The sequence below is a fragment of the Acinonyx jubatus genome, chromosome F2 (assembly GCF_027475565.1).
Source record: "Acinonyx jubatus isolate Ajub_Pintada_27869175 chromosome F2, VMU_Ajub_asm_v1.0, whole genome shotgun sequence".
In the NCBI taxonomy this organism is placed as follows: Eukaryota; Metazoa; Chordata; class Mammalia; order Carnivora; family Felidae; genus Acinonyx; species Acinonyx jubatus.
This window is the reverse complement of record NC_069394.1, coordinates 16,248,121-16,269,209: the sequence shown is the minus strand read 5'-3', so window position 1 is coordinate 16,269,209 and position 21,089 is coordinate 16,248,121. Positions and strand designations below refer to the sequence as shown.

At 48.2% G+C, this 21,089-nt stretch overlaps 1 protein-coding gene across 4 annotated transcripts in view; it reads left to right on the top strand.

Annotated features, from left to right (window-relative positions):
* The window catches only part of FER1L6 (fer-1 like family member 6), a 155,496-nt gene that overhangs the window by 97,884 nt on the left and 36,523 nt on the right, over positions 1-21,089 (top strand). For all 4 annotated transcript variants that reach the window (XR_008292528.1, XM_027063947.2, XM_053208155.1 and 1 more), the window contains 10 exons: positions 76-225; positions 9,289-9,399; positions 9,662-9,823; positions 10,991-11,171; positions 13,718-13,944; positions 15,619-15,741; positions 16,956-16,995; positions 18,165-18,277; positions 19,541-19,672; positions 20,575-20,700. Coding sequence is in view for 3 of the 4 variants with exons in the window: in XM_027063947.2 (XP_026919748.2) it covers positions 76-225; positions 9,289-9,399; positions 9,662-9,823; positions 10,991-11,171; positions 13,718-13,944; positions 15,619-15,741; positions 16,956-16,995; positions 18,165-18,277; positions 19,541-19,672; positions 20,575-20,700 (1,365 nt within the window). In the remaining variant the exon portion in view is untranslated. The remainder of the gene's footprint in view (positions 1-75; positions 226-9,288; positions 9,400-9,661; positions 9,824-10,990; positions 11,172-13,717; positions 13,945-15,618; positions 15,742-16,955; positions 16,996-18,164; positions 18,278-19,540; positions 19,673-20,574; positions 20,701-21,089) is intronic.

The following is a 21,089-nucleotide window of genomic DNA, read 5'->3' as shown; positions in this document are numbered from 1 at the left end:
AAAGTGCACTGATGCAGGTCAGAACCAGGTAGGTAACCATCGGGGACAAATTCCTTTCTTTTCTTTCTGCCTTAGGGGAAGCCAGAATATTTGGGGGCCACAGTGGCTGCTCCTGTTGTGAAGCTAGCTGACGAGGACTATGAGCCACCCAGGCTGTGCTATCACCCTATCTTTTGTGGGAGCCTCTCTGGAGGGGACCTCCTTGCTGTATTTGAACTGCTGCAGGTAAGTGAGCCAGAGGTCATTGGCCCCAGACATCTACCTCGTCTTCCCGGCCAGAGCATTTCCATGAAGCTGTGCTTGGCCACTCTCTGCTGTCCTGTGTCTAGAGGGGTCTCCTTCTCAGGATCTGGGAGCCGCCACTCAAGAATTCAGGTGACACGGGCTATTTCTAGAGCCCTTGTGCTGTATAGGTCAGAGTCCCAGGATGAAAACTCCTTCTGGGTTTGGCCAGCAATGCTTGAGCAGCCCTATATGCAAATCATGGAGTTCATACAGGCCGTGGGAGGATATGAGGGAGGAAGGGAGCAAACTCGTGGGCACTTACCACGTGGGATGTTCAGTGCCTCATGTAACTTTCATCACATAGACCTCCCTCAAGCCTTTTGAGATAGGTGTTAGGATTCCCATTTTCCACATTGTAAACCGAGAATTAGTGCAATTGTTTGCCCTACTTCATCATTCAGCTGAGACCTGAAATGAGACCTTTTTTTTAAGAGAGAGAGAGAGAGAGAGAGAGAGGCAGGCAGAAGAGAGAGGGAGAGAGAATCCCAAGCAGGCTTCACTCTCAGTGCAGTCTGACATGAGGCTCAATCTCACAACCCTGAGATCATGACCTGAGCTGAAATCAAGAGTCAGATGCTTCACTGACTGAGCCACCCAGCAAGCCTTTTGCTCCTTACACTGCATCACATAGTTTCCTGAAGACAGGGAGCTCTTAATCAGTCCCACTAAGGCATAGGGGAATTTATGAATATGTGCCTCAGAAGCCTTTTCCAGAAAGTAGAGGCAGGATACTGGGGTGGGAAGCTGAGACTCTCAGGTCTGACTATCCAGTGGAAAACCAAATGGGACATGGAGAAGACCTGGAGAAGAAGTGATGGGGCCCGGGGGGCTGTTTTAGAGACCATTGCATTCACCGAGGCAGGTGGCACTATCCCTTTGGGTCAGACCAGTTCCTCTATAGGTAAGCCTATTTTTCAGAAATCCCATTTTAAAAAGTTCACTTGGTAGAGAACCTAGAAGGCCAGCACTCCTAACACAGAAAGATAAGGGAGAAGGAAGGGTAAGAGAGTCGGATCCCATGGGTGTGGATCTCATTTCCACCACTTAGGTAGAACGTGACCTTGGGTAAGCTACTGAATCTCTCTGTTTCGCTTGCAAAATGAGGATGATGATCAGTGTCCTGAAAGTGCCTGGCATGGAATAAACACTCAACTAAAACCACGTATTTTATTAGTAGTAGTAATATGTCATGTAATATTAAAGCAAAATGTCTAGTCCCACCTGCTTATTTCAGGGGAAGAATGTGAGCTGGGTAGAGAGGTAACAACTTGCTCAACACGGCAGGTCAGGGCCTAGAATCTAGGTATACTGATTGATCCCCCTGATTGCTGGGGAGCCTGGAAAGCATGATGGAGCAGGGATAGCCGAGAGGCTAGGCACCCTTGCATTCAAATCCAAAGTGCCCGCACCTGCAGCTGGGGCTTGAGCATGGCTACAGGGGTGAGTTCAAAGAATCACCCCACTTTGTGGTCTGGTTTTTGCTTCAGTTAAGGCAGAATTTTTTATTTTTTTCCATTTTTTTTTAGGGAGAGAGAAAGAGGGGGAGAGAGGGAGAGAGAGAAGGAGAGAGAATCCTAAGCAGGCTCCATGCTCAGCACTGAACCCAATGTGGGGCTCGATCCCATGACCCTGGGATCCTGACCTGAGCAGAAATCAAGAGTCAGATGCTCAACCAACTGAGCCCCTCACGTACCCCAGAGAAGCACTTTTTAAGGATAGAATGGTTGCCTTAGAGAAAGAGTGAGCTCTCTGTCGGGGGAACTGAAGCTAAGTGAACCCTAGGAGGACAGAGTGGTAGGAATTCAGGCATTGGCTCCAGCCCTACAATGGCTGCAGCCTCGGAAGGTAGGAGTGAGGACTAGAAACATGTTTGTCTTACAAGTCGTAAGTTCTAGGATTCCAGGATGACAAACCAAGAGAGATTCTAATAAAACCAGCTCCCACCAGATGGATGCGTGTTACACAGAAACATTTGCTGTTAGAACTGAAAATGACCTTCGAAACCAGCTGGTCCCATCTTTCCTCAAGTGAAAGTCCTGGCAATTGTCGGCTTTCAACGACTGATTTTAGGTTGAAAGCAGGTAGAGCATGATAAATAACACTATCAAACCAGTATGGAGGGAGTTTTGCCCTCCCCCTCACCCCCAGGTTTACTGAGATATAGTTGACATGTAACGTTGTATACGTGTAAGGTGTACAACATGATTATTTCCTATAGCACATATTATGAAATGATGACCACGATGGAAGTTAGTTATCAAATCCATCTCACATAGCTATCGAACCTCACATAATTACCTTTTCGTGTGTGTCTTAGCAACTTTCAAGTATCCAGGTTAACTGTAATCACCATGCTGTGCACTGGATGCCCAGAACTTATAAGATCGACGTTACCAATAGGAACATTTCCCAAAGTCTCTGCTTCTTGGGACACCAGTCCAAATAAAGAGAAAGGAAGGTGTAAGCGATGTTTCACGGGACATATTCCAATAACCTGTTTTGTTTTCATTGGTTTTATCTTTAAAGTTGCTTTTCATTTACAGCAAGTGGTACTTTTTTACTTAGCATCAGAACGTTCCCTTTTTAAAAACAAAATATGCCTAACAAAAATGTTCACTGGATGAAAGTACAGGCGATAAAAGCAGCAGAGGAATGGCCGGCTTGGGAAAACCAGGTCTAGCGCAAGACTCCCATTTTATACGTCAGGAGGCCGAGGCTCAGGGTCAACGGACTGCGATTCAGTAAGCTGCTCTTTTCAGGACCGGAAGCTGCCCAACGAGCTCTGAGACTGAGTCCCCTAGTCCCTCAGTGAAGGGCTGGGTGACTGATCCCTACAGGCCCCCTGAGGGCTTGGCACCCTGGGCTTCATGGTCCTCCCTCCCTCCCTCCCTCCATGCTGAGGGCCCCCCTCACCCTTCCTCCCTCCCTCCCTTCATGCTGAGGGCCCACTCCCCACCTTCCTCCCCCCTTCCCTTCATGCTGAAGGTCCCCCCTCAAAGATGAGGGCCCCCCCTTCCCCCTCCTTCCCTCCCTCCCTTCATGCTGAGGGTCCCACTTCCCCCTTCCTCCCTCCCTCCCTTCATGCTGAGGGCCCAACTTCCCACCTTCCTCCCCCCTTCCCTTCATGCTGAAGGTCCCCTCTCAAAGATGAGGGCCCCCTTTCCCCCTCCCTCCTTTCCTCCCTTCATGCTGAGAACCCAACTTCCCACCTTCCTCCCCCCTTCCCTTCATGCTGAGGGCCCCGCTTCCCCCTTCCTCCCTCCCTTCCTCCGTGCTGAGGACCCCCCTTCCCCCCTCCCTCCCTTTATACTGAGGGCCCACTCCCCACCTTCCTCTCCCCTTCCCTTCATGATGAAGGTCCCCCCTCAAAGATGAGGACCCCCCTCTCCCTTCATCCCTTCCTGCCGCCCTTCATGCTGAGGGTCCCCATTCAAAGATGGGGGTCTCCCTCCTACCCCCTTCCTTGCCTTCATGCTGAGGGCCCCCCTCCCCCTTCCTTCCTCCCTCCCTTCATGCTTGGGGTCCCTCCTCAAAGATGAGGGCCCCCTTCCCCTCCCTCCCTCCCTCTCTTCATGTTGAGGGTCCCCACTCAAAGATGAGGGTCTGCCCCCTTCCCCTTCCCTCCCTCCACTGCTGAGGGTGCCAGGGAAGATCCTGCTGCTTCCTGACAGCTGCATTAATTGTCAGAGGTGAGCAGCCTGGGAGATACAATTCATTAAGGTTTCATTAGGACTTCTCATTTCATTGCTTGTTCAAAAAGTAATTTGATCAGCGCGACTGTCTTAGTACGTGGGTCCGGTACGTGCTGAGAAGGAAGAGCTGGAAAATGCCTTCATTTGTCACCAGCTGCTCTCAGTTTTCATCTTTGGGTGGTTTGCTTCAGCCTCTCCACCTCCATTACCGAAACACTTCCCTGTCTCAGAAGGATTTGGTAACCTGGCTCTTCCATGTCCAGACTGAATTAAGTGTTTCCATTTCCTTCCCCTACCCAAGCCCGCAGCCCCCTGTCCGTCCGTCCAGTGCTGGCTCATTGACCCCACTGTTCGCCACTGTTCTCTGCCTGTAAAACTCAGACTCCGCTTTCATTCTTCCCCTTGTGTGTGCACCCTTAGCCAGGCCGAGCGCGTCCTCGAATGGTTTCCATCTTCCCTGCTGCCATATTCCTCATCAGGAACGTTGCATTGGCCTCTTTCCTGGTCTTCTAGCTTCTTACCCCTTTCTTGTTCATTTCATCCTCCACTTTCCTTCCAGAAGACAAGTTAACCCATTTCACTGTTGTCTTCAGAAATCGTCAGTGGCTCCCTGCTTCTTACCTCCAGAAACATTTCTTAAAGTCTATTTTGTGGAATACCAAATACAGGCCCTCTACCCACAGTGAGGAGACACTTAGGGACATGCTTCATATTATATCCCTCTTGGGGATTTGGAATATTTGGAATACCTATTACCATGGTAAACACTCAGAAGACCCAAACGTTTCTAAATGTTGTGACTATGAAACTCTCTCTCTCTCTCTCTCTCTCTCTCTCTCTCTGTGTGTGTGTGTGTGTGTGTGTGTGTGTGTGTGTGTGATGAGTCTTCATATCTCATGGAAAGGAAGGAGAATAGGAGAATGTCAGATCTCTGTAGCTTGGCATTCAAGCTCTCCCAAAACTTGTCTTCAAACTGCTTCTTCAGCCTCACACTTCCTCACATTACTCTGCATATCTATGGCCTCTTGACACCAGGCCACTCCGAGTTCCCTGGCCTCACCTCACAGGTGCGTTCCTCTGTTTGTGGCCCTGCTGTTAGCCCATCCAGAAAGGTCTTCCCTCCGCCCACACCGGCCTCTGCACTGCGCTCTTCCATTTAAGGTAATGGTCATCACCAAAGTTCAGAACAAGAGACGCCTCCTCTGGGAAGCTCTCCCCATCCTCACCTCAGTCAAATCAAATGTTTTCTACCATCCTACAGCACATTGCCTCTTTTTAAAATTCAGGCCATGGTAAGGCCAATTGTTTACAGGCTTATGTCCACTAATCTGTAAGTGTTTTGAAGGCAGGACTATTTCAATCATTCATTCATGCAAACACATGTTATTGAGTGTTCGTTATGTGTCAGGCATGTTCTTAAGAATAGGGGTACCTGGGTGGCTCAGTCAGTTTAGTGTCCGGCTCTTTATTTCGGCTCAGGTCATGATCTCACGGTTGATGATGTGGAGCCTGTGTTGGGCTCGGTGCGGACAGCGTGAAGCCTGCTTGGGATTCCCTCTCTCCCTCACTCTCTGCCCGCCCCCCACTCATGCTCACGCACGCCCTCTCTCTCTCTCAAAAATAAATAAACATTAAAAAAATGCATCAGTGAATAAAACAGAAAACTCCTGCCCTCATGGGACATATATTCTAGTGAGGGGAAGATAATAGAGGATACTATGTAAATTGTAAGGTAACAACAGTGTGATAAATGCTAAGAAGAAAAGGTAATGCACTGTGAGATGTGGAAGCGAATGTGTGTTGGGGGATAGGGCAGGGTCAACATTTTAGGCATCCAGGGAAGCCTCACTGAGAAAGTGGTATTTAAGTCAAGACCTGGAAGGTCATGGTGAGTAGGCCATGCAGGTGTATGGGCAAAGAGCGTTAGATGCAGAGGGAACAGCAAATGCCAGCCCCTGAAGCCTGAGTACGCCTGGCATCTTCAAGGCCCATCAAGGACATCAGTGTGGCTGCAGTGGAGTGTAGACAAAGTCAGAGGAGGAAGATCACATGGAGTGCTGTAAGGAGTTTGGCTTTTATTCCATAAAAGATGGGGAGCCAAGAGAGGATTTTGAGCATCTGACTTATGTTGAAAACTATGGATGCTGGATTGAGTATATGTTGAAGGGGCCCAGGGGAAACAAGGAGGGCGACTGGGAGGTTCTTCAGGTAATCCATACTGGAGGACTGAAGAACTTGGATCAAGAGTGTAGCCACGAGGGGCACCTGGGTGGCTCAGTCGGTTAGCATCCAGCTTCGGCCCAGGTCATGATTTTGTGTTCGTGGGTTCAAGCCCCCTATCAGGCTCTGTGCTGACAGCTCAGAGCCTGGAGCCTGCTTCAGGTTCTGTGTCTCCCTCTCTCTACCTCTCCCCCACTCATGCTCTGTCTCTTTCTCTCTCTCGAGAAATGAATAAACATTAAAAAAAATTAAAAGTCGTTTTTAAAAAGTGTAGCCATGAAAAAGGATTCTGTGCAGTCCACAGGATTGACTGATGAATTGGCAGTAGAATGGATGAGAGTCATCTCCACATCACACATGGAAGCCAACACTAATGTTTCTCTCATAGGAGACTCTCGATACAATATTTTCAAACATGTTTCACTTGCTCACAAAAATATGTAGAGAAAATTGGAGCCTAGGACGATATTGTTTTCCTTGCACAAGGATTGAAATTCGCTTTTGAGGTCGTTCGGGGCACTAGGAATCCTAGATCGCCTGAATCCAGTGGAAGAGTAAGATGGTGTGCATTTGAGCTTCCGCCTTTGCCGTTTCCGGTTGATGCTTGCTTCTAGGGAACTTGCATGTGCCTGAGTGTGCTAAGTGCCCTGCGTGCTATCCCCGACGTTCTTCACAGCAACCCACGAATTAGATATCATGATCTTCGCTTCACAAAGGTGACGGAACTCAGAGACACTGAGCAACTTTGCCAAGTTCACACAGCTAGCAAGCAATGGAGGTCTAGACTGTACTGCCCACGGCACCAAAGGAGAGGGCTAATGCAAGAATAAATGACGGGCTGAGGGACCCGGAGGATGCAGAAGGGCTTCTGAGCAGCAGTGACTTTTTAGTCACTGATGAGCAGGGCTGGGACTAGGGCCCTGAGAGTGGCCCCTCTCTAAATTTTGCTACCCTAGGTCTTTGTCCTGGCCCTGCATCTGGACCTCCTTTGAGGTCCTGAGATTTTGTCTCCGCTGGGAAATTAGAGCTGGGATATCAGCTTTTGGACCAGCCTATTCAACCCACCTCCGATGCTCACATCTTGCCTTCGTAAGGATTCTTTTCCTTTTTTTAAGTTTATTTATTCATTTTGAGAGAGAGAGAGAGAGTGTGTGTGTGTGTGTGTGTGTGTGTGTGTGAACAGGGGACGAGCAGAGAGAGAGTCCCAATCCCAATCCCAGTGCAGGGCTCAAACTCACAAACTGCTAGCTCACGACCTCAGCTGAAACCGAGCATCAGACGCTTGACCTACTGAGCCACCCAATTGCCCCGTAACGATTCTTTCTCTCCCTCTGGGCCCAATTATAAGCCAGCAGCTGACCCATTTCCCTGTGAAAATGTCTAATCTTGGCTGGGAGCAGAGTCATTCAGTCTACACCACAGTGTGGAGCCCTTCAAGGTCCGTGTTGAGCTCAAGGGCATCTGTCAGGCACCGTGGGACAGACCTTCTTCAGGACATTTTCCAGGGGCCCCGGATGAGGAAACATGTGGTACTTTTACAAAAGCCCAGCCAGGGGCCCCATCGATGCCACCACCACAGCTGTTTTGGGGCTTTCCCCCCACAGCTAGAGGAGCAGTTAGCTCTCTCGGGGAGGCCAGGTTTTGCAGGCTGAGTCGCTCACGGCCGGGCAGTACTGGGCGCGCGTCCTCGTGGCTTCCAGCACCTGTATGTCGTCTGCTTCCGCAGCTTCATTGTCCTCGGCCTGTTTGGCCTCCACGGTGTCTTGTCATCTTTGTCAGAGCTTTCTTGTAATTACCTCAACCACATCTGCCGTTGCCAACTAGACTATGTCTGTGAAGAAATGGTGATACGTTGTGCTTTGCAGGTTTTGATGAGCAGTTAAGCTTTTCCAAGCATATGGAGCCAGTAAACATTTATCAGGAACCCACTGGATGTGGAGTTCTGCTCCAGGAGCTTAGAGATGAAATGAAGTAAACAGAGGCTTCCTCTTGACCAGGTCAGATAAACATGCCCCATGCGTCTGACCCTCAGGGGGCTTGAAGGGTCATCTGGCCTGATATCTGAGGCCCAGAGAAGGGAAGGGACTCACACAGGGTCACACAGCAGGGCCCGGTGTCTAGGCTCAGTCCACTGCTTTCGGCACTAAGCTTCCACCAAAGACACACTGTATTCCAAGGACTGAAGGGTAGGTAGGACAATGGCCACAGAGACCGGGGTCAAATCAGGGACGGATTTGGGGAAGATGTAGACGTTAGGCCAGGTCTTAAGGGCAGTGTGGCATGCTCACAGGAGACTTTCCAAGCCCTTTGTGTGAGATTTCAGTGAGACACAGCAATGATCCTTCCTGTAGTTTCCTTTTTTTAAAGTTTATGTCTTTATTTTGAGGGAGACACAGAGTGCGCGTGGGAAGGAGCAGAGAGAGAGAGAGGGAGTCAGAGAATCCCAAGTAGGCTCCACACTATCAACGCAGAGCCTGACGCGGGGTTTGAACTCACGAACTGTGAGATCGTGACCTGAGCGGAAACCAAGAGTTGGACACTCAGTCAGCTCAGCCAGTCAGGGGCCCCCCTCCTGTGGTTTCTGTGTGGCCAAGTGCATACCAAATGGCACCTTTCCCTCCTGGAGGTCTGTCTTCAGAAGACTTTGTTTCTGTTTCACTGATGAAGACGTAGTCTCTCCTTGACTGTGAATCTCTTTTGTAGTAGTGCGTTGTGGGGGTGTGCTTAAGTCTCAGAGCTCAGAACCGGATCAGAGCCCTTTTCCGCCCCCAACCCCTGTCATTCAGTGACATGCCGTCCTCTTGTGAGGACCTCCTCTATATTGTGGGCTTATCGAACGCTAAGCCTGTTAACTTTGTGGCACGTCGTAAGTGCTCACTAAATGTTGGCCACCCTGGTGAAGGTATCGATGAATAAATACTGGTTAATGAATAAATAATCAAGTGTGGTAAAATGCCCTGTCTTGTCTCTACTTGACCCTGGAATCACTACTTTTGCCGAGTGAGTGTCGTGTGGGTGAGGCGGTGGCGTAGCGGCTGGTCTTCCTTGCCTCTCCCCAACCTTCTGGCCAGCCCTTTGCTCTGTGTGATAGGTCCCGTCATCCGGGCTGCAAGGACTTCCTCCCGTGGACCCGCCAGATGTCACCCACATCTACCCAGTTCCTGCCAGCATTCGGCCAGTGCTGAGTAAATACCGAGTGGAGGTATGGTGCAGGGGGAGACTGACTCGTTCTTTGGGGCTAAGGAGGGCAGTGGTGCGTTGGTCTACATGCCTGCATTGTCTGAAGGGAGTGCGGGGTGGAAATGAGGCGTGGGTGATGGGACAGGGCCTTCAGGGAGCTGCCCAGCCCGTCCCAGAACATACAGTAGTTCCCGGGGCAGCGGGTCTGACTTCCCACAGGCCGGTGCCGCGAACTGGCTCCTCCCTGGGTCCCCGAGTGACAGCTCTGTGGGTCCTCCCGCCAGGTTCTCTTCTGGGGAGTCCGAGAAATGAAGAAGGTGCAGCTGCTCTCGGTGGATCGCCCTCAGGTCCTCATCGAATGTGGGGGCCGGGGAGTCAAGTCCTGTGTGATCCAGAGCTACAAGAACAACCCGAACTTCAGCATCCAGGCAGACGCTTTCGAAGTGGTACAGCCTCCCCTTCTGCCCGCTCGTTTCCTTCATTTCCACAGAGGGAACCCCCGCTCCTTCACTTGCTTGGCTTGGGGAGATGCTTTGCAGTTTGGGGGTGTCCACTACCTACGAGGCACAATGGTCTAATTTAGTGAAAAGCGGGACTCTCAGGATGGGATGAGACACACTTTTATTACTGCTGCTGTGTTGTTTTGTTTTTAAAGGTTCGGTAGATCAAGGCAGGTGACGGTGGTTCCCAGAGTGTGGCCCCCAATTCCTCAGCATCAGCATCCCCTGGGAACTTGTTAGAAATGCAGATTCCCAGGCCCCACCCCAATACTGCTGAATCAAAACTGCGGGGGGCTGCGGCCCAGAGCCCCCTGGCTTAATGAGTTCTCCGGGTGATTCTGATGCGTGCTAAAGTTGGCGAACCACTGGCCTAGAAGCTTCCTTAATGAGACTTATTTTAGCGGTTGGATTTTTAAAAATCATTTGTACGTAGCGTATCAGTGGCTTACATGCAAACTTCTGTTTCTAAAGTGACGTTTTCTGACCCCTGCGCTTCTGTTTATGTCAATATTTCAACACACATTTTTGGGCTCTGATCTGGAGCTAACTGTGAAGGTTTGCTTTGTGCGACCCAGTCAGCTCCAACGGATGCATCTTCTAAATTAGTGGAGACTGGATTTGGGGAATGTGCACGGCGTTCACAAACCTTTCACTGTCAGGCCTCTGGGACCCCCGGGGGGGACACAAGAGGGAGGGTGCTGGCCCGTCACCCTCAGCTCCATTTGTCATGCATCCACTTCTGTCTGTTTTCTTGGGCCTGGGTCAGTGTTCATTTGAGTTGAGAGTTCTGCTGGTACATAATGACCAAACAGGCTTGAAAACTATTGCCGTAAAGAGTTTGGCAGCCTGTGAATTTTGTAATTTACATCTGGAATGACTTGTTAGTGCCACATCCCTCTTATTATGGGTAATGATTCCCTGGCTTGGAAGGCAATGCTCTAGACTTCTGACTAGCTGCAGGGGTGACCTAGGGGGACAGAATGACAAGGCAGGGACAGAGGGAAGATGGGTGCCTGGCTTGCTTTGGTTCGGTCCCTAAACAGGTCAGCAGGGTACCAGCCGCTGGGCTCAGCCCAAGCGGTGTTCCCACTTCACCCTGGCCTCTCCTCCCAGGAGCTGCCTGAGAATGAACTTCTGCACCCGCCCCTCAGCATCTGCGTGGTGGACTGGAGGGCTTTCGGGAGGAGCACGCTGGTGGGCACCTACACCATCAACTGCTTGAAGCAGTTTTTGTGTAAATCCAAGGAGCCCCTGGCCCTCACCTCACAGGTGGACGGAACCCAAGCTGAGCAAGGTAGGAAGTGCCTTCTAGATTTTCTGGAGCTTCAGACTCCAAAGCCGTAGTGCCTGCAGGGTTCTGCTATGGGACCCCGCACGAAGAGGATGCCCCACGGTCAAGTCAGGCGGAGCTTTCTGAAGACTTTGCTCCCACAGTGCCCTCAGCTCCTTTAGCTGCCGGATTCCGACTCTAAGAATGACACCAGGGTCAGCTCCTCTAAGAGGGCTTCCACGAGTATTACTCCAGCTCCCTCCCGCCTCTGCTCCCTGACATTTTTCTTTGCTTGCTGTTACTTTGATTTGTTCCATTTTGGATCTCAGGGGCAGAGTTGAGTTAACTGCACTTCTCTGTTCCTGCTGTGCAGTCATCATTGGTCTGGTCCAAGCTTCTGTTTCTCTGTTTCATACCACTGCCCCCCTGCGCCTTACTCCACATCCCTTCTCCCAACCCCCTGCCCACCACAGGCCCCACACTGCCCCTTTTGTAAAATTCCAGTCCATTTAATCGACGTATATAATATGATGCTATAATCTTCATTTGGTTTCGCACTCTTGTTGCTCAAAGCTATGCTTTAAAACCTATTCATGTTGCTGCGTGTACATTAGCTTGTTTCCCCCACCTGCTGATCTACCCCACACTGCTTTTCCTTTCCCCTGAGATTGGACCCCTAGGCTACCTCCACCTCCCAACTTCCACAAATGATGCTGTTGTGAATAGTGAGCGCTGCCCAAGGGAGGATCCTGCGGGGGTTTTCTTTGGAATATACCTCCAGGAGTGAGATTACAGACTCACGGGGAATGTGCAGATGTAATTCCACCAAGTACTGCTAGAGGGCGCTCTAGAGAGCTGTGCTGGTCTACACCAGTCTACACCAGTCTACATAGCTACCATTCTGCATCTGGAGTACCATTTTCTTCTTCCCCAATGCCACCTGCCGTTACCCAAATTTCTGAGTTTTTGTTTTGGTTTGGTTTGGTTTTTGCCCCTCTGCTGGGTATAAAGTAGTATCTCATTTTGATTTTAGCCTGATTGTCTCTGATTACTACTGAATTTTACACATCTCTTCACATGCTTTTGCCGTCTTGATCTCCCTCCTGTGACTTGCGTACTCACATCCCTGACTCATGTTTTATGTATTTTAAAAAACATTTGATTTTTTTGTATATTCTAGATGTTACTATCCTGTCGATTATATCTTCTCCTAGTCTGATAACTGCTAACCTGCCTGTGGTCTCCATCTTTGAACAGAAATTCTTAATTTAAATGTAATCCTATCCATCTGAATTTTTAACTTTATGTCTTGCTCTTTCAGAATTTTGTTAGAAAACGCTTTCTTAATTCTTGGTCACAAAAATGTTGTTTTGTATTTTCTTCTATTAGTGTTATGTTTTTAACTTTCACATTAGATCTTCAGTTATTTGTGTTTGTATATGGTTTAAGATAGGGATCCTGCTACATTTCCCTCCATAGGAACATCATCCCCCCACCCCACCCCCAAGAGTATCCTGGCTTTCCCCATTGTTTTGTGCTGTCAGCTTTTTCACAAATCAAGTAGCCATACATCCCTAGTCTGTTTTTGAGCTTTCTATTCTGTCCCACTGATCTTTCCAACTCTGTGCCCAGCACAGAGTAGATGCCCATTAAGTGTTGGTGGAATTGCATCTGCATTGAAAAGTTAGCAACTGGGGAAGAGAAACTCTGAAGGCCACGCAGCCATGGAGGATCCCAGCTGGGAAATATTTCTAAGTACTGGATTCTACGGCACAGAATGGAGACAAGAGGACCCTTGGCAAGAAAGGACAGTGTTATGACCTTTGTATTGGATTGACAGTCCAGTTAAAAATCTCACAAAGTCCGGGAACCTACCCCTATGTCTTGACAAGCACATGTTCTCATGTGCCCAGAGTCAAGCTTGCAGTTAGGAGTTCACAGACCTCTGGAGCGTCCAAAGTTTCTTGGAGTTAACTGGCGCTGGGAAAAAACAATCCGTACAGAGGGTCTAGGTCCTAAACCTTGATATGTATTTTCCTTATGACCACAGTTATTTAAAATTAGTCTAAAGGATCAATAGTAAGTACAGCCATAATTGATTCCTGATGCCTTACATCATGATCTCACTTATCCCCCAGTGAGATGGGTTGGGGTTTTTTTTTCATCTTTTCTTTTTCATTTTTATTTATTTTTGAGAGAGAGAGAGAGACAGAGTGAGAGTAGGGGAGGGGCAGAGAGAGAGGGAGGCACAGAATCGGAAGCAGGCTCCAGGCTCTGCGTTGTTAGCACAGAGCCTGATGTGGGACTTGAACTCACAAACCCGTGAGATCATGACCTGAGCCGAAGTCAGATGCTTAACTGACTGAGCCACCTAGGTGCTCCGGGTTGTTTGTTTTTCTTTTCTTGTTTTTTGTTTTACTGTCATTTTATAAATAAGGAAAATGAGATTCAGAGATGTTACGAACTTGCCATATTTGAATCTAGATCTGTTTGATTCCCAGGAATGGGTCTCTGAAATGGCCACCCTGTTTAGCAGCCCAGTTTCCTGACCTGATGTATTTCCATTTCAGCTGCTTCAGATTCGCTAGTAGCCACTGAGCCCTCTGGATCCCTCAGCTCCTCCCAGGAGCTGCCAACAGATCAGATCTATGTGGATGTTGAGCCTCCTCCCACCGTGGTACCTGACTCTGCCCAGATTCAACCAACCGGCATGGTTGACATCCCTGACTCATCTCCTATGCTTGAGCCTGAACCCAAACCTGCAGACGAGGAGCCACCAAAAGATGGCAAAGCTAAGGTCAGAATATAACCCCTCTTCGTATTTACAAGGCTTTGCACTGGAGGCTTGATACGAATCCTCCCACCTGCCAGCTGTGTGACCAGGAGCAAGTAACTTCGTGTTTCTGAGCCTCAGTTTCCTCATCCGCAAAATGAGTATACTGATACCTACTTCACAGCATTGCTGTAGAGTCAGAGAAGTCAGTGTGTATGAAATTCAAGTGCTAGTCAACTGTGGCAGTCACATTTAATTGAACAGAAACTGCTTTCAATTCATTAGCATGGAAAGACAATAGTTTCCTTCCTTATCTAGGCCTATTCCGCAAATATTTAGAACCTACTTTGTACAAGGACAAGTAAGACCAGAAAAAAAAAAAAGCTAAAGTCTCTGGAATCTAAAGAGAAATGAGACTCCTCATCCTCAGCTGAGTTTCTGGAAAGCAAGGTTAAGATATACACAAAGAGCCATAAAACAAGAATGTGATGAATCTTTCTAAGTTTGAGTGTAAAATCCAGGTGCATCAACCAAATGAAGAAGGCAGTGGTTTTTTTTTTTTTTTAAGTTTTTAGCATTTATTTAATTTTTGAGAGAGAGAGACAGACAGACAGAGTGTGAGTAGGGGAGGGACTCAGAGAGAGAGGGAGACACAGAATCCAAAGCAGGCTCCAGGCTCTGAGCTGTCAGCACAGAGCCTGATGCGGGTCTCAAACCCATGAACCTTGAGATCATGACCTGAGCTAACGTCAGACACTTAACTGACTAAGTCACCCAGGATCCCCAAGAAGGAGGCAGTTTTAAGAAAGCTGAGGGATTGCCTGCCCAGCAAATGGTAAAGGCTGAAATGAAAAGCAGAGTAAGACAGATTCATGGATATTTGCTCAGGCTGTTCCTATCTTACCTATGTTCATTGTGACCCTCCAGGGCACCTCAAGGGGTTCTCTGTACCCCACCAGCATTGCACCTGCCACTTTATGTTGGAATCCCCAGTTTAAGTGTGTGTTGCCACCATAAAAGTGTGGGCCCTGCCAGGTCACAGATAATTTTTAAAAAAATCCTTGTGCCTCCTGTACTCGATAAAGTGCCTGGCACATTGAAGGTACTCAAGAGATGTCTGAGAGCAAACAGATGATGAGTATGTGATGAGTCTGTCGTAGGACCACTGTCTTCTCCCCAAATGCCTCCTTTCTGCTGTTTATGTATCATTGTCTCTCCTACACTGCCTTACTTATGTTGTTGGTATCACTGATTTGCACCCATTCGAATTAGAAATCATGCTAAAGGGAAATTGTCTACATGATGTCACTTAATCCTCACAACAGTGAAGGAAGCAGGTATGAATGTCCCCTAGTTGAGGACACTGAGAATCTGAAAATTTATATTAACTGCTCGGCAGCTAACGCCTTTTCTGCCATAGCACACTATTAAGATCCCCAAATGTGGGGATAGTTTCTCACTCCCTTTGGGTCCCCAGAGCCAAGCACAATATCTCACATGTCTGTGTTTAAGTAATAATAAATGTTTGCCGAATAAATGAGTGAATGGATGGGTGGGTGATGAAAGGGTCATTTACTGAAGTGGTACAGAGAGCTTCAGCCACAAAATCCACCCATGCCTCCATCTGTTCTGTTCTTCAGGAAACCAGCCAGCCAGCCACCAGGCCTAACTAATAATCCATCCCTCATTCCTTGCCAGAATGTCAGGAAACCTACCCGAAGGTCAACCAAAAGGAGAAGGAGGACCATAGCGGATGAATCTGCTGAAAACGTCATTGACTGGTGGTCCAAATATTATGCCTCCCTGAAGAAAGCACAGAAGGTAGGGTCTCCCCTGGCTGTGACAGTCAAGGGATTTGATAAGAAAACACAGCACCCTCCACCCCCCTCAATTCCACATTATCCCCTTTTAGATTCTGCTATAGGTAGGGCCTTCTCAGGTGTGATTCTGTTCATTGAGGAAAGCTTCAAAGCCTGGAAGGACCAGGGATCCCGAATTGCAAAGTCTTCACCCTCTGGCCGGGGCTGACCTTCGGATGCAGGCTCTGTTGTCAATGCTGGAAGGATGTTCAGTCTGGCATAGCATCTGGAGATCTTCCCCCACGTCAGACTCATAAAGATCCAGCCACAAGCAAGGGGGTCTCTAGATAGATGGGCATAGCGATGGGGGCTTCAGGTACATCTGGAGATACCCAGATCAGAGGGCCCCCAATCTCCAGCAGGATTCTAACGTCATATGGGAAGCTATCAAGAAGAGGCAGAGGACCTGGCCTTAGCGAATGGGAATAATCAGCAGGTTGCCAAAGCAGGGCCTCGTGCACATGGAACAAGAAAGGGATTGAGTTATGAAGCAGGAGAACCACTGGAAAGTGGGTCAAGAGATTCAAGGGAAAGCCCAGTGGCCGAATTTGGTAAAACTTCTCATCCTCGAGTCAACAAGGAAAGGAAAATTAGTCATATGTATCATCACATTCAATTGAATAGAAACTCTTCTGATTCTTGCATTTGGAAAGCCTGTAGTGCCTTCAACTAGGACCTCCCATGAATACTGATGTATAGTTAAATAAACAAACCAAATGGTGGTCCCTGCCTCCCAACTCCCTCCTGCTGCTGCAGGGCACGCGACCACCTCTAGGGAGGGCTCAGCCCTCTCCCCTTGCTCTGCTAACCTCCCCGACCCCTGGGACAACCCCACGGCCTGGCATGACGGCAGGTAAGATCCATGGTGCAGACTGGGTGATATTCCAGAGAGGTAGAAAAATAGGGGGAGAGAGGTAGTAGCTGAGAAGGGGCTGGGCACAGAAGACAAGGAAGTGTGCAGCCTGCTGGCTGTTTTCTTGGACACGGGGGCACCTCTTCCATAGAGCCGGCCATCTCGCTGCAGTCAGGTTCCAGGTCTGTCAGCGAGACTTCACTTGGGGACAGTTTGCATAGTCTTAGGATGGCGTCTCTGAGAATGCAGAGGGGCTGTTTGCAGTCAGGATCCACACATGAGGCATGGCAGTGTCATAATCTTATCTCCTTCTTCTCTCGAAGGAGAAGGAAAGCAATCCCACGGAGAAAAGAGGCAATGCAGGTAAGGTGCTGTCCTACAGGTATGTGAGCGTGGAATCTCCCACTGGGGAGAGAAAATTTCTAAACGGAAGCAGTGAGAAGCATGGTAGGTCTCTGCTCCCTCGTTTCCCAAGTGAGTAACAATCTCTGTATAAAGAACAATACTGTATAAAGGTCACGTAGCTAATTTGAGCTGGACTGGGACCAGGTCCCAGGGCTCCTGAACTCAGTTCAGTGCTGGAACCGCCCCTCTGGCTCCTGTCTTGATGTAGAAACAGCAGGGCAAAAGCAGGAGGAAGCTGGCGTGACGGGCCAGCACCGGTGTGGTGAGCTTTCATAGAGGCGACCTGGATTTTAGGTTCCCAACCCAGTTTATGAGGATCGGGTAGATCTGGCTTGGTAGAAATTCGGATGAAAGAGGCCCCGATTTGAAATGACCTACAAGGGTAGGCCCTGGCCTAAAATCAATAGTGACAGCAAGTGGCCGGTGCTGTTTCAGGTGAGCTTGAGAGAAATAGGAAAACCAGAACCAGGCTCACTCGGTTCCTTGGACCACTCCTAATTGTCAGATTTAATCCCAAGACCAGCCTCATGACATTAGCAATAGCATCTTCACTTTGCAGATGATGAACCAGAGGTTCAAAGAGGTTGAGGAGCCCGTTCAAGTTTACATGGCTGGCAAATAACAGAGCCAGGGGTCTGCTTCAGGCGGTCTTTTCCTTAGAGACTGCTCCTGGAAGATTCCTGAGTAATCTCTCTAACTACATTTGTGACTTGCTGCAAGACCCTTAGCATATCAAGCCTCAGGTTGCTGAACTAGTTGAATCTCAAGTCCCTAAGCAGATGTAAGAGCAAATACAACTAAAAGCTTTGGCGTCTGTCCAAGTTGGGTCTGTTCTTAGCTAGTTGGATGACTGGGCAGCTTACTTACTTCCCTCTCTGTGCCTAGTTTAATGAATTCCTACATATACCAGGACAGGCCAGCACATTGCCTGGCCCGGGGGGGGGGGGGGGGGATCTGATGTCATTGCATTGCTATGTGAGTGACATCTCCTCCCAATCCTGCAGCGAAATGTTGCTATTTCTTTTTGGAAACAAAAGTCATGCCAGAACAAAGGGAAAGAGGGAGTTTGACTTTGTTCCTTCTCGACAGCCCTGAGAAGCCTAACAATTTCCATTAAATACCCACAGGGGTGAAACCAGACGAGGTGGTGGTAAATATAGAAGATGGGCCGAAGAAGAAGAAAGACAAAATGCTCAAGAAGAAACTCAAAGAAGAAATCCCCAGCCTGGCGGTCTTGCAAGTGTGTGGCCACAGCCCTCTTGGCCATGGATGGGGTGGGAGGCTCTGGAGGCGGGTTCTGTTATTGCGTCAGTCAACCCTAGTAATGCCTTTGTCTGAACTAACTTCCTTTGTCTTCATTACAATCACGGATGCAGAGAAATGAACCTTAACAAGCATGCAAGCCCAAACAATGGAGCTTGCTGACTTTCTGTTTTCTATGTCCTCATATTAAGAAGGGGCATAACTTATATTGGTTAACTTGGATCCAGCAAGGTAATTTGCAGTGGATGAGTTCCCCTCGGTCAGCTCTCAGAGATGGACATTATCATGCTCAAAATATGATCAAAATAGCAGGACTTTTAACTCTCCCTACAGTCAGCTCTGTCAGACCAATCTTAACATTAGTCAGAGGCTATTAGCTAGAGGCATATTTATGGATATGAAAATTGGGAGTATTGAGGCTCCTGGTTGGCTCAGTCAGTTAAGCATCCAGCTCTTGATTTTGGCTCAGGTCATGATCTCATGGTTCTTGGGGTCGAGCCCTGAATTGGACTCTTCACTGACAGCATGGAGCCTGCTTGGGATTCTCTCTCTCTCCCTCTTTCTCTGCTTTCCCCCTGCTCATGTGCGTGTACACTCTCTCCCTCTTTATCTCAAAATACATAAGTAAACTTTAAAAAAAAAAGAAAAAAAATTGGGAGTATGAAAATTACATATAACAAATTTGGATAAGTAATTTTGCTAGGAAATTTGACTATGTGATTCAATTATATTACCAAACCTAAAACTCAACTTGATTTTGCATTTCTAAAGTGTATATACATAACTTCACACTTGAAAAATCCATGACTGTATGTATGGTAACAAAAACAAATATTCTGTCACCTTATGTGTAAAGAATTAGGTGCTTAATGAACATTTGCTGATTTGAATGTATTCAGAATATTAGTCTATGTCCAACAACCAAATGACATCAATTCACTATAAAAAAGTTTCTCATATTTATAGCCATATAAATTTTTTTTTTAATTTTGGTGTAGCCACACTTGTTGGAACTTCAAAGTTTATCCAAAAGGTTTTATAAATTTCAGAGTGGTAGGTAGTTCTAGGAGTTCTGACTCAATCATATTCCTTATCTTGCTAACAATAAATTAACAGTGGCTTCTTAGATTTTTCCAGTGGGTGTATATCAAGGCTGGTTTTGGAGAATCTTGGCATTTCTCATTTAATCAGTCCTGGGCCTTCCTTCCTCTGATCTCACTCTTCTCCCTTCTCCCTAAAGATATATGATGGTGACCTTGAGAGTGAATTCAACCATTTTGAAGACTGGGTGAAAACCTTTGAACTCTTCAGAGGCAAATCTACAGAGGATGACCATGGCCTCGATGGGGACCGGGTCATAGGGAAGTTTAAGGCAAGTTCCAAAGTGAACTCTTTTATTTGGGTCTCCTGTCTGTAAAATGTCAGATACGACTCAGTTCTGTTAATGAGACTGCGGTGTGGGAAGTGTGTAAGAAGATCCCTTAGTCTGTACACAAGACCCTTTCTAGAACTCAATAAGGCTTAGCCCTGTCTTTTGAGATATTTGGTTTGTGGCCAGGGAAGTGAGTTGGAACTCAATCTGATGGGATATAAGGAGATAGAGTTGTTACCTAAAAGGATCACTGAATTTTATTTTGCTTCTTCCACCCCTGACCTACCCAGTATATGATCTATACAGATCTACCAATTGGATAATTAAACCATCAAACAACACTAGCCCTTCATTCTGGCAGACTCCTGGTGGCAGTACCACAAAGCAGGGGTCGGCACTTACTCTGAACTGCGGTGTGCTTGGCCATGTGACGCAGGGCAGCATGTTGGAAATAGTGTAGGTACCGCAGTTCACCACTTCTCAATCTCATAATCCTAGCTAGCTTCATGATCTTGTACTTGACCTCCCTGAGCCTCAGTGGCGGCATCTGAAAATAGGAAATACTGCAGTCAGGCTTGAAGGAGGTGGTGGGAGAAAGTACCAGCTCAGCGCCCCTTTGTATAAGGTACTCAGCATCCTATCTGATGCTCCTGTTTATGTTCCTCACCTGACAATGTGAGGGGGGTGTCACTGCACCAATACCGATTCCCTGATGTCCCGTGAAGAAGCTCAGATACAAGCAGGTTACGTGAGTTGCCTGAGGACACCCAGAGGCAAGGGTAATGCCAGCCCAGGTCATGCTGGGTCCCAGGTGATGCTCATTTTCCCAGCACTATGCCCTCGATGGCTTTTGATGGCCACATGACCGTCTTGTTTCACTGAGTCATGCTTTGCGGTTCCAGGGCTCCTTCTGCATCTACAAGAGCCCCACGGATTCCAGCATTGAGGACTTTGGGCAGCTGAGAATCCAGCAAGGGGTTCCTCCCAACCACCCGGTCAAAGTCCTGATCAGGGTGTACATTGTTGCGGTAAGCCACCCTTGTTTACTCTGAGGGACTGTCTTAATCTGCTCCAGCTGCCGTAACAAAATAGCACAGACTGGGTAACTTAAACAACAGACATTTATTTCCTCATGGATCTGGAGGCTGGAAGTCCATGATCAAGGTGCCATAAGAGTTGGTTTCTGATAAGGTGTCCCTTCCTGGCTCGTAAATGGCCACCTCCTTACTGTGTCCTCACATGGCTTTTCTTCTGTGCACGTGTACGCACACACACACACACACACATGCACACACAGCAAGGGTGAGTGAGTGAGCAAGAGAGTGAGAGAGAGACAGACAGACAGACAGACAGGGAAGGGGAGACCTGGTATCTCTTCCTCTTCTTATAAGGGCACTAGTCCTGTTGGATTTGGGCA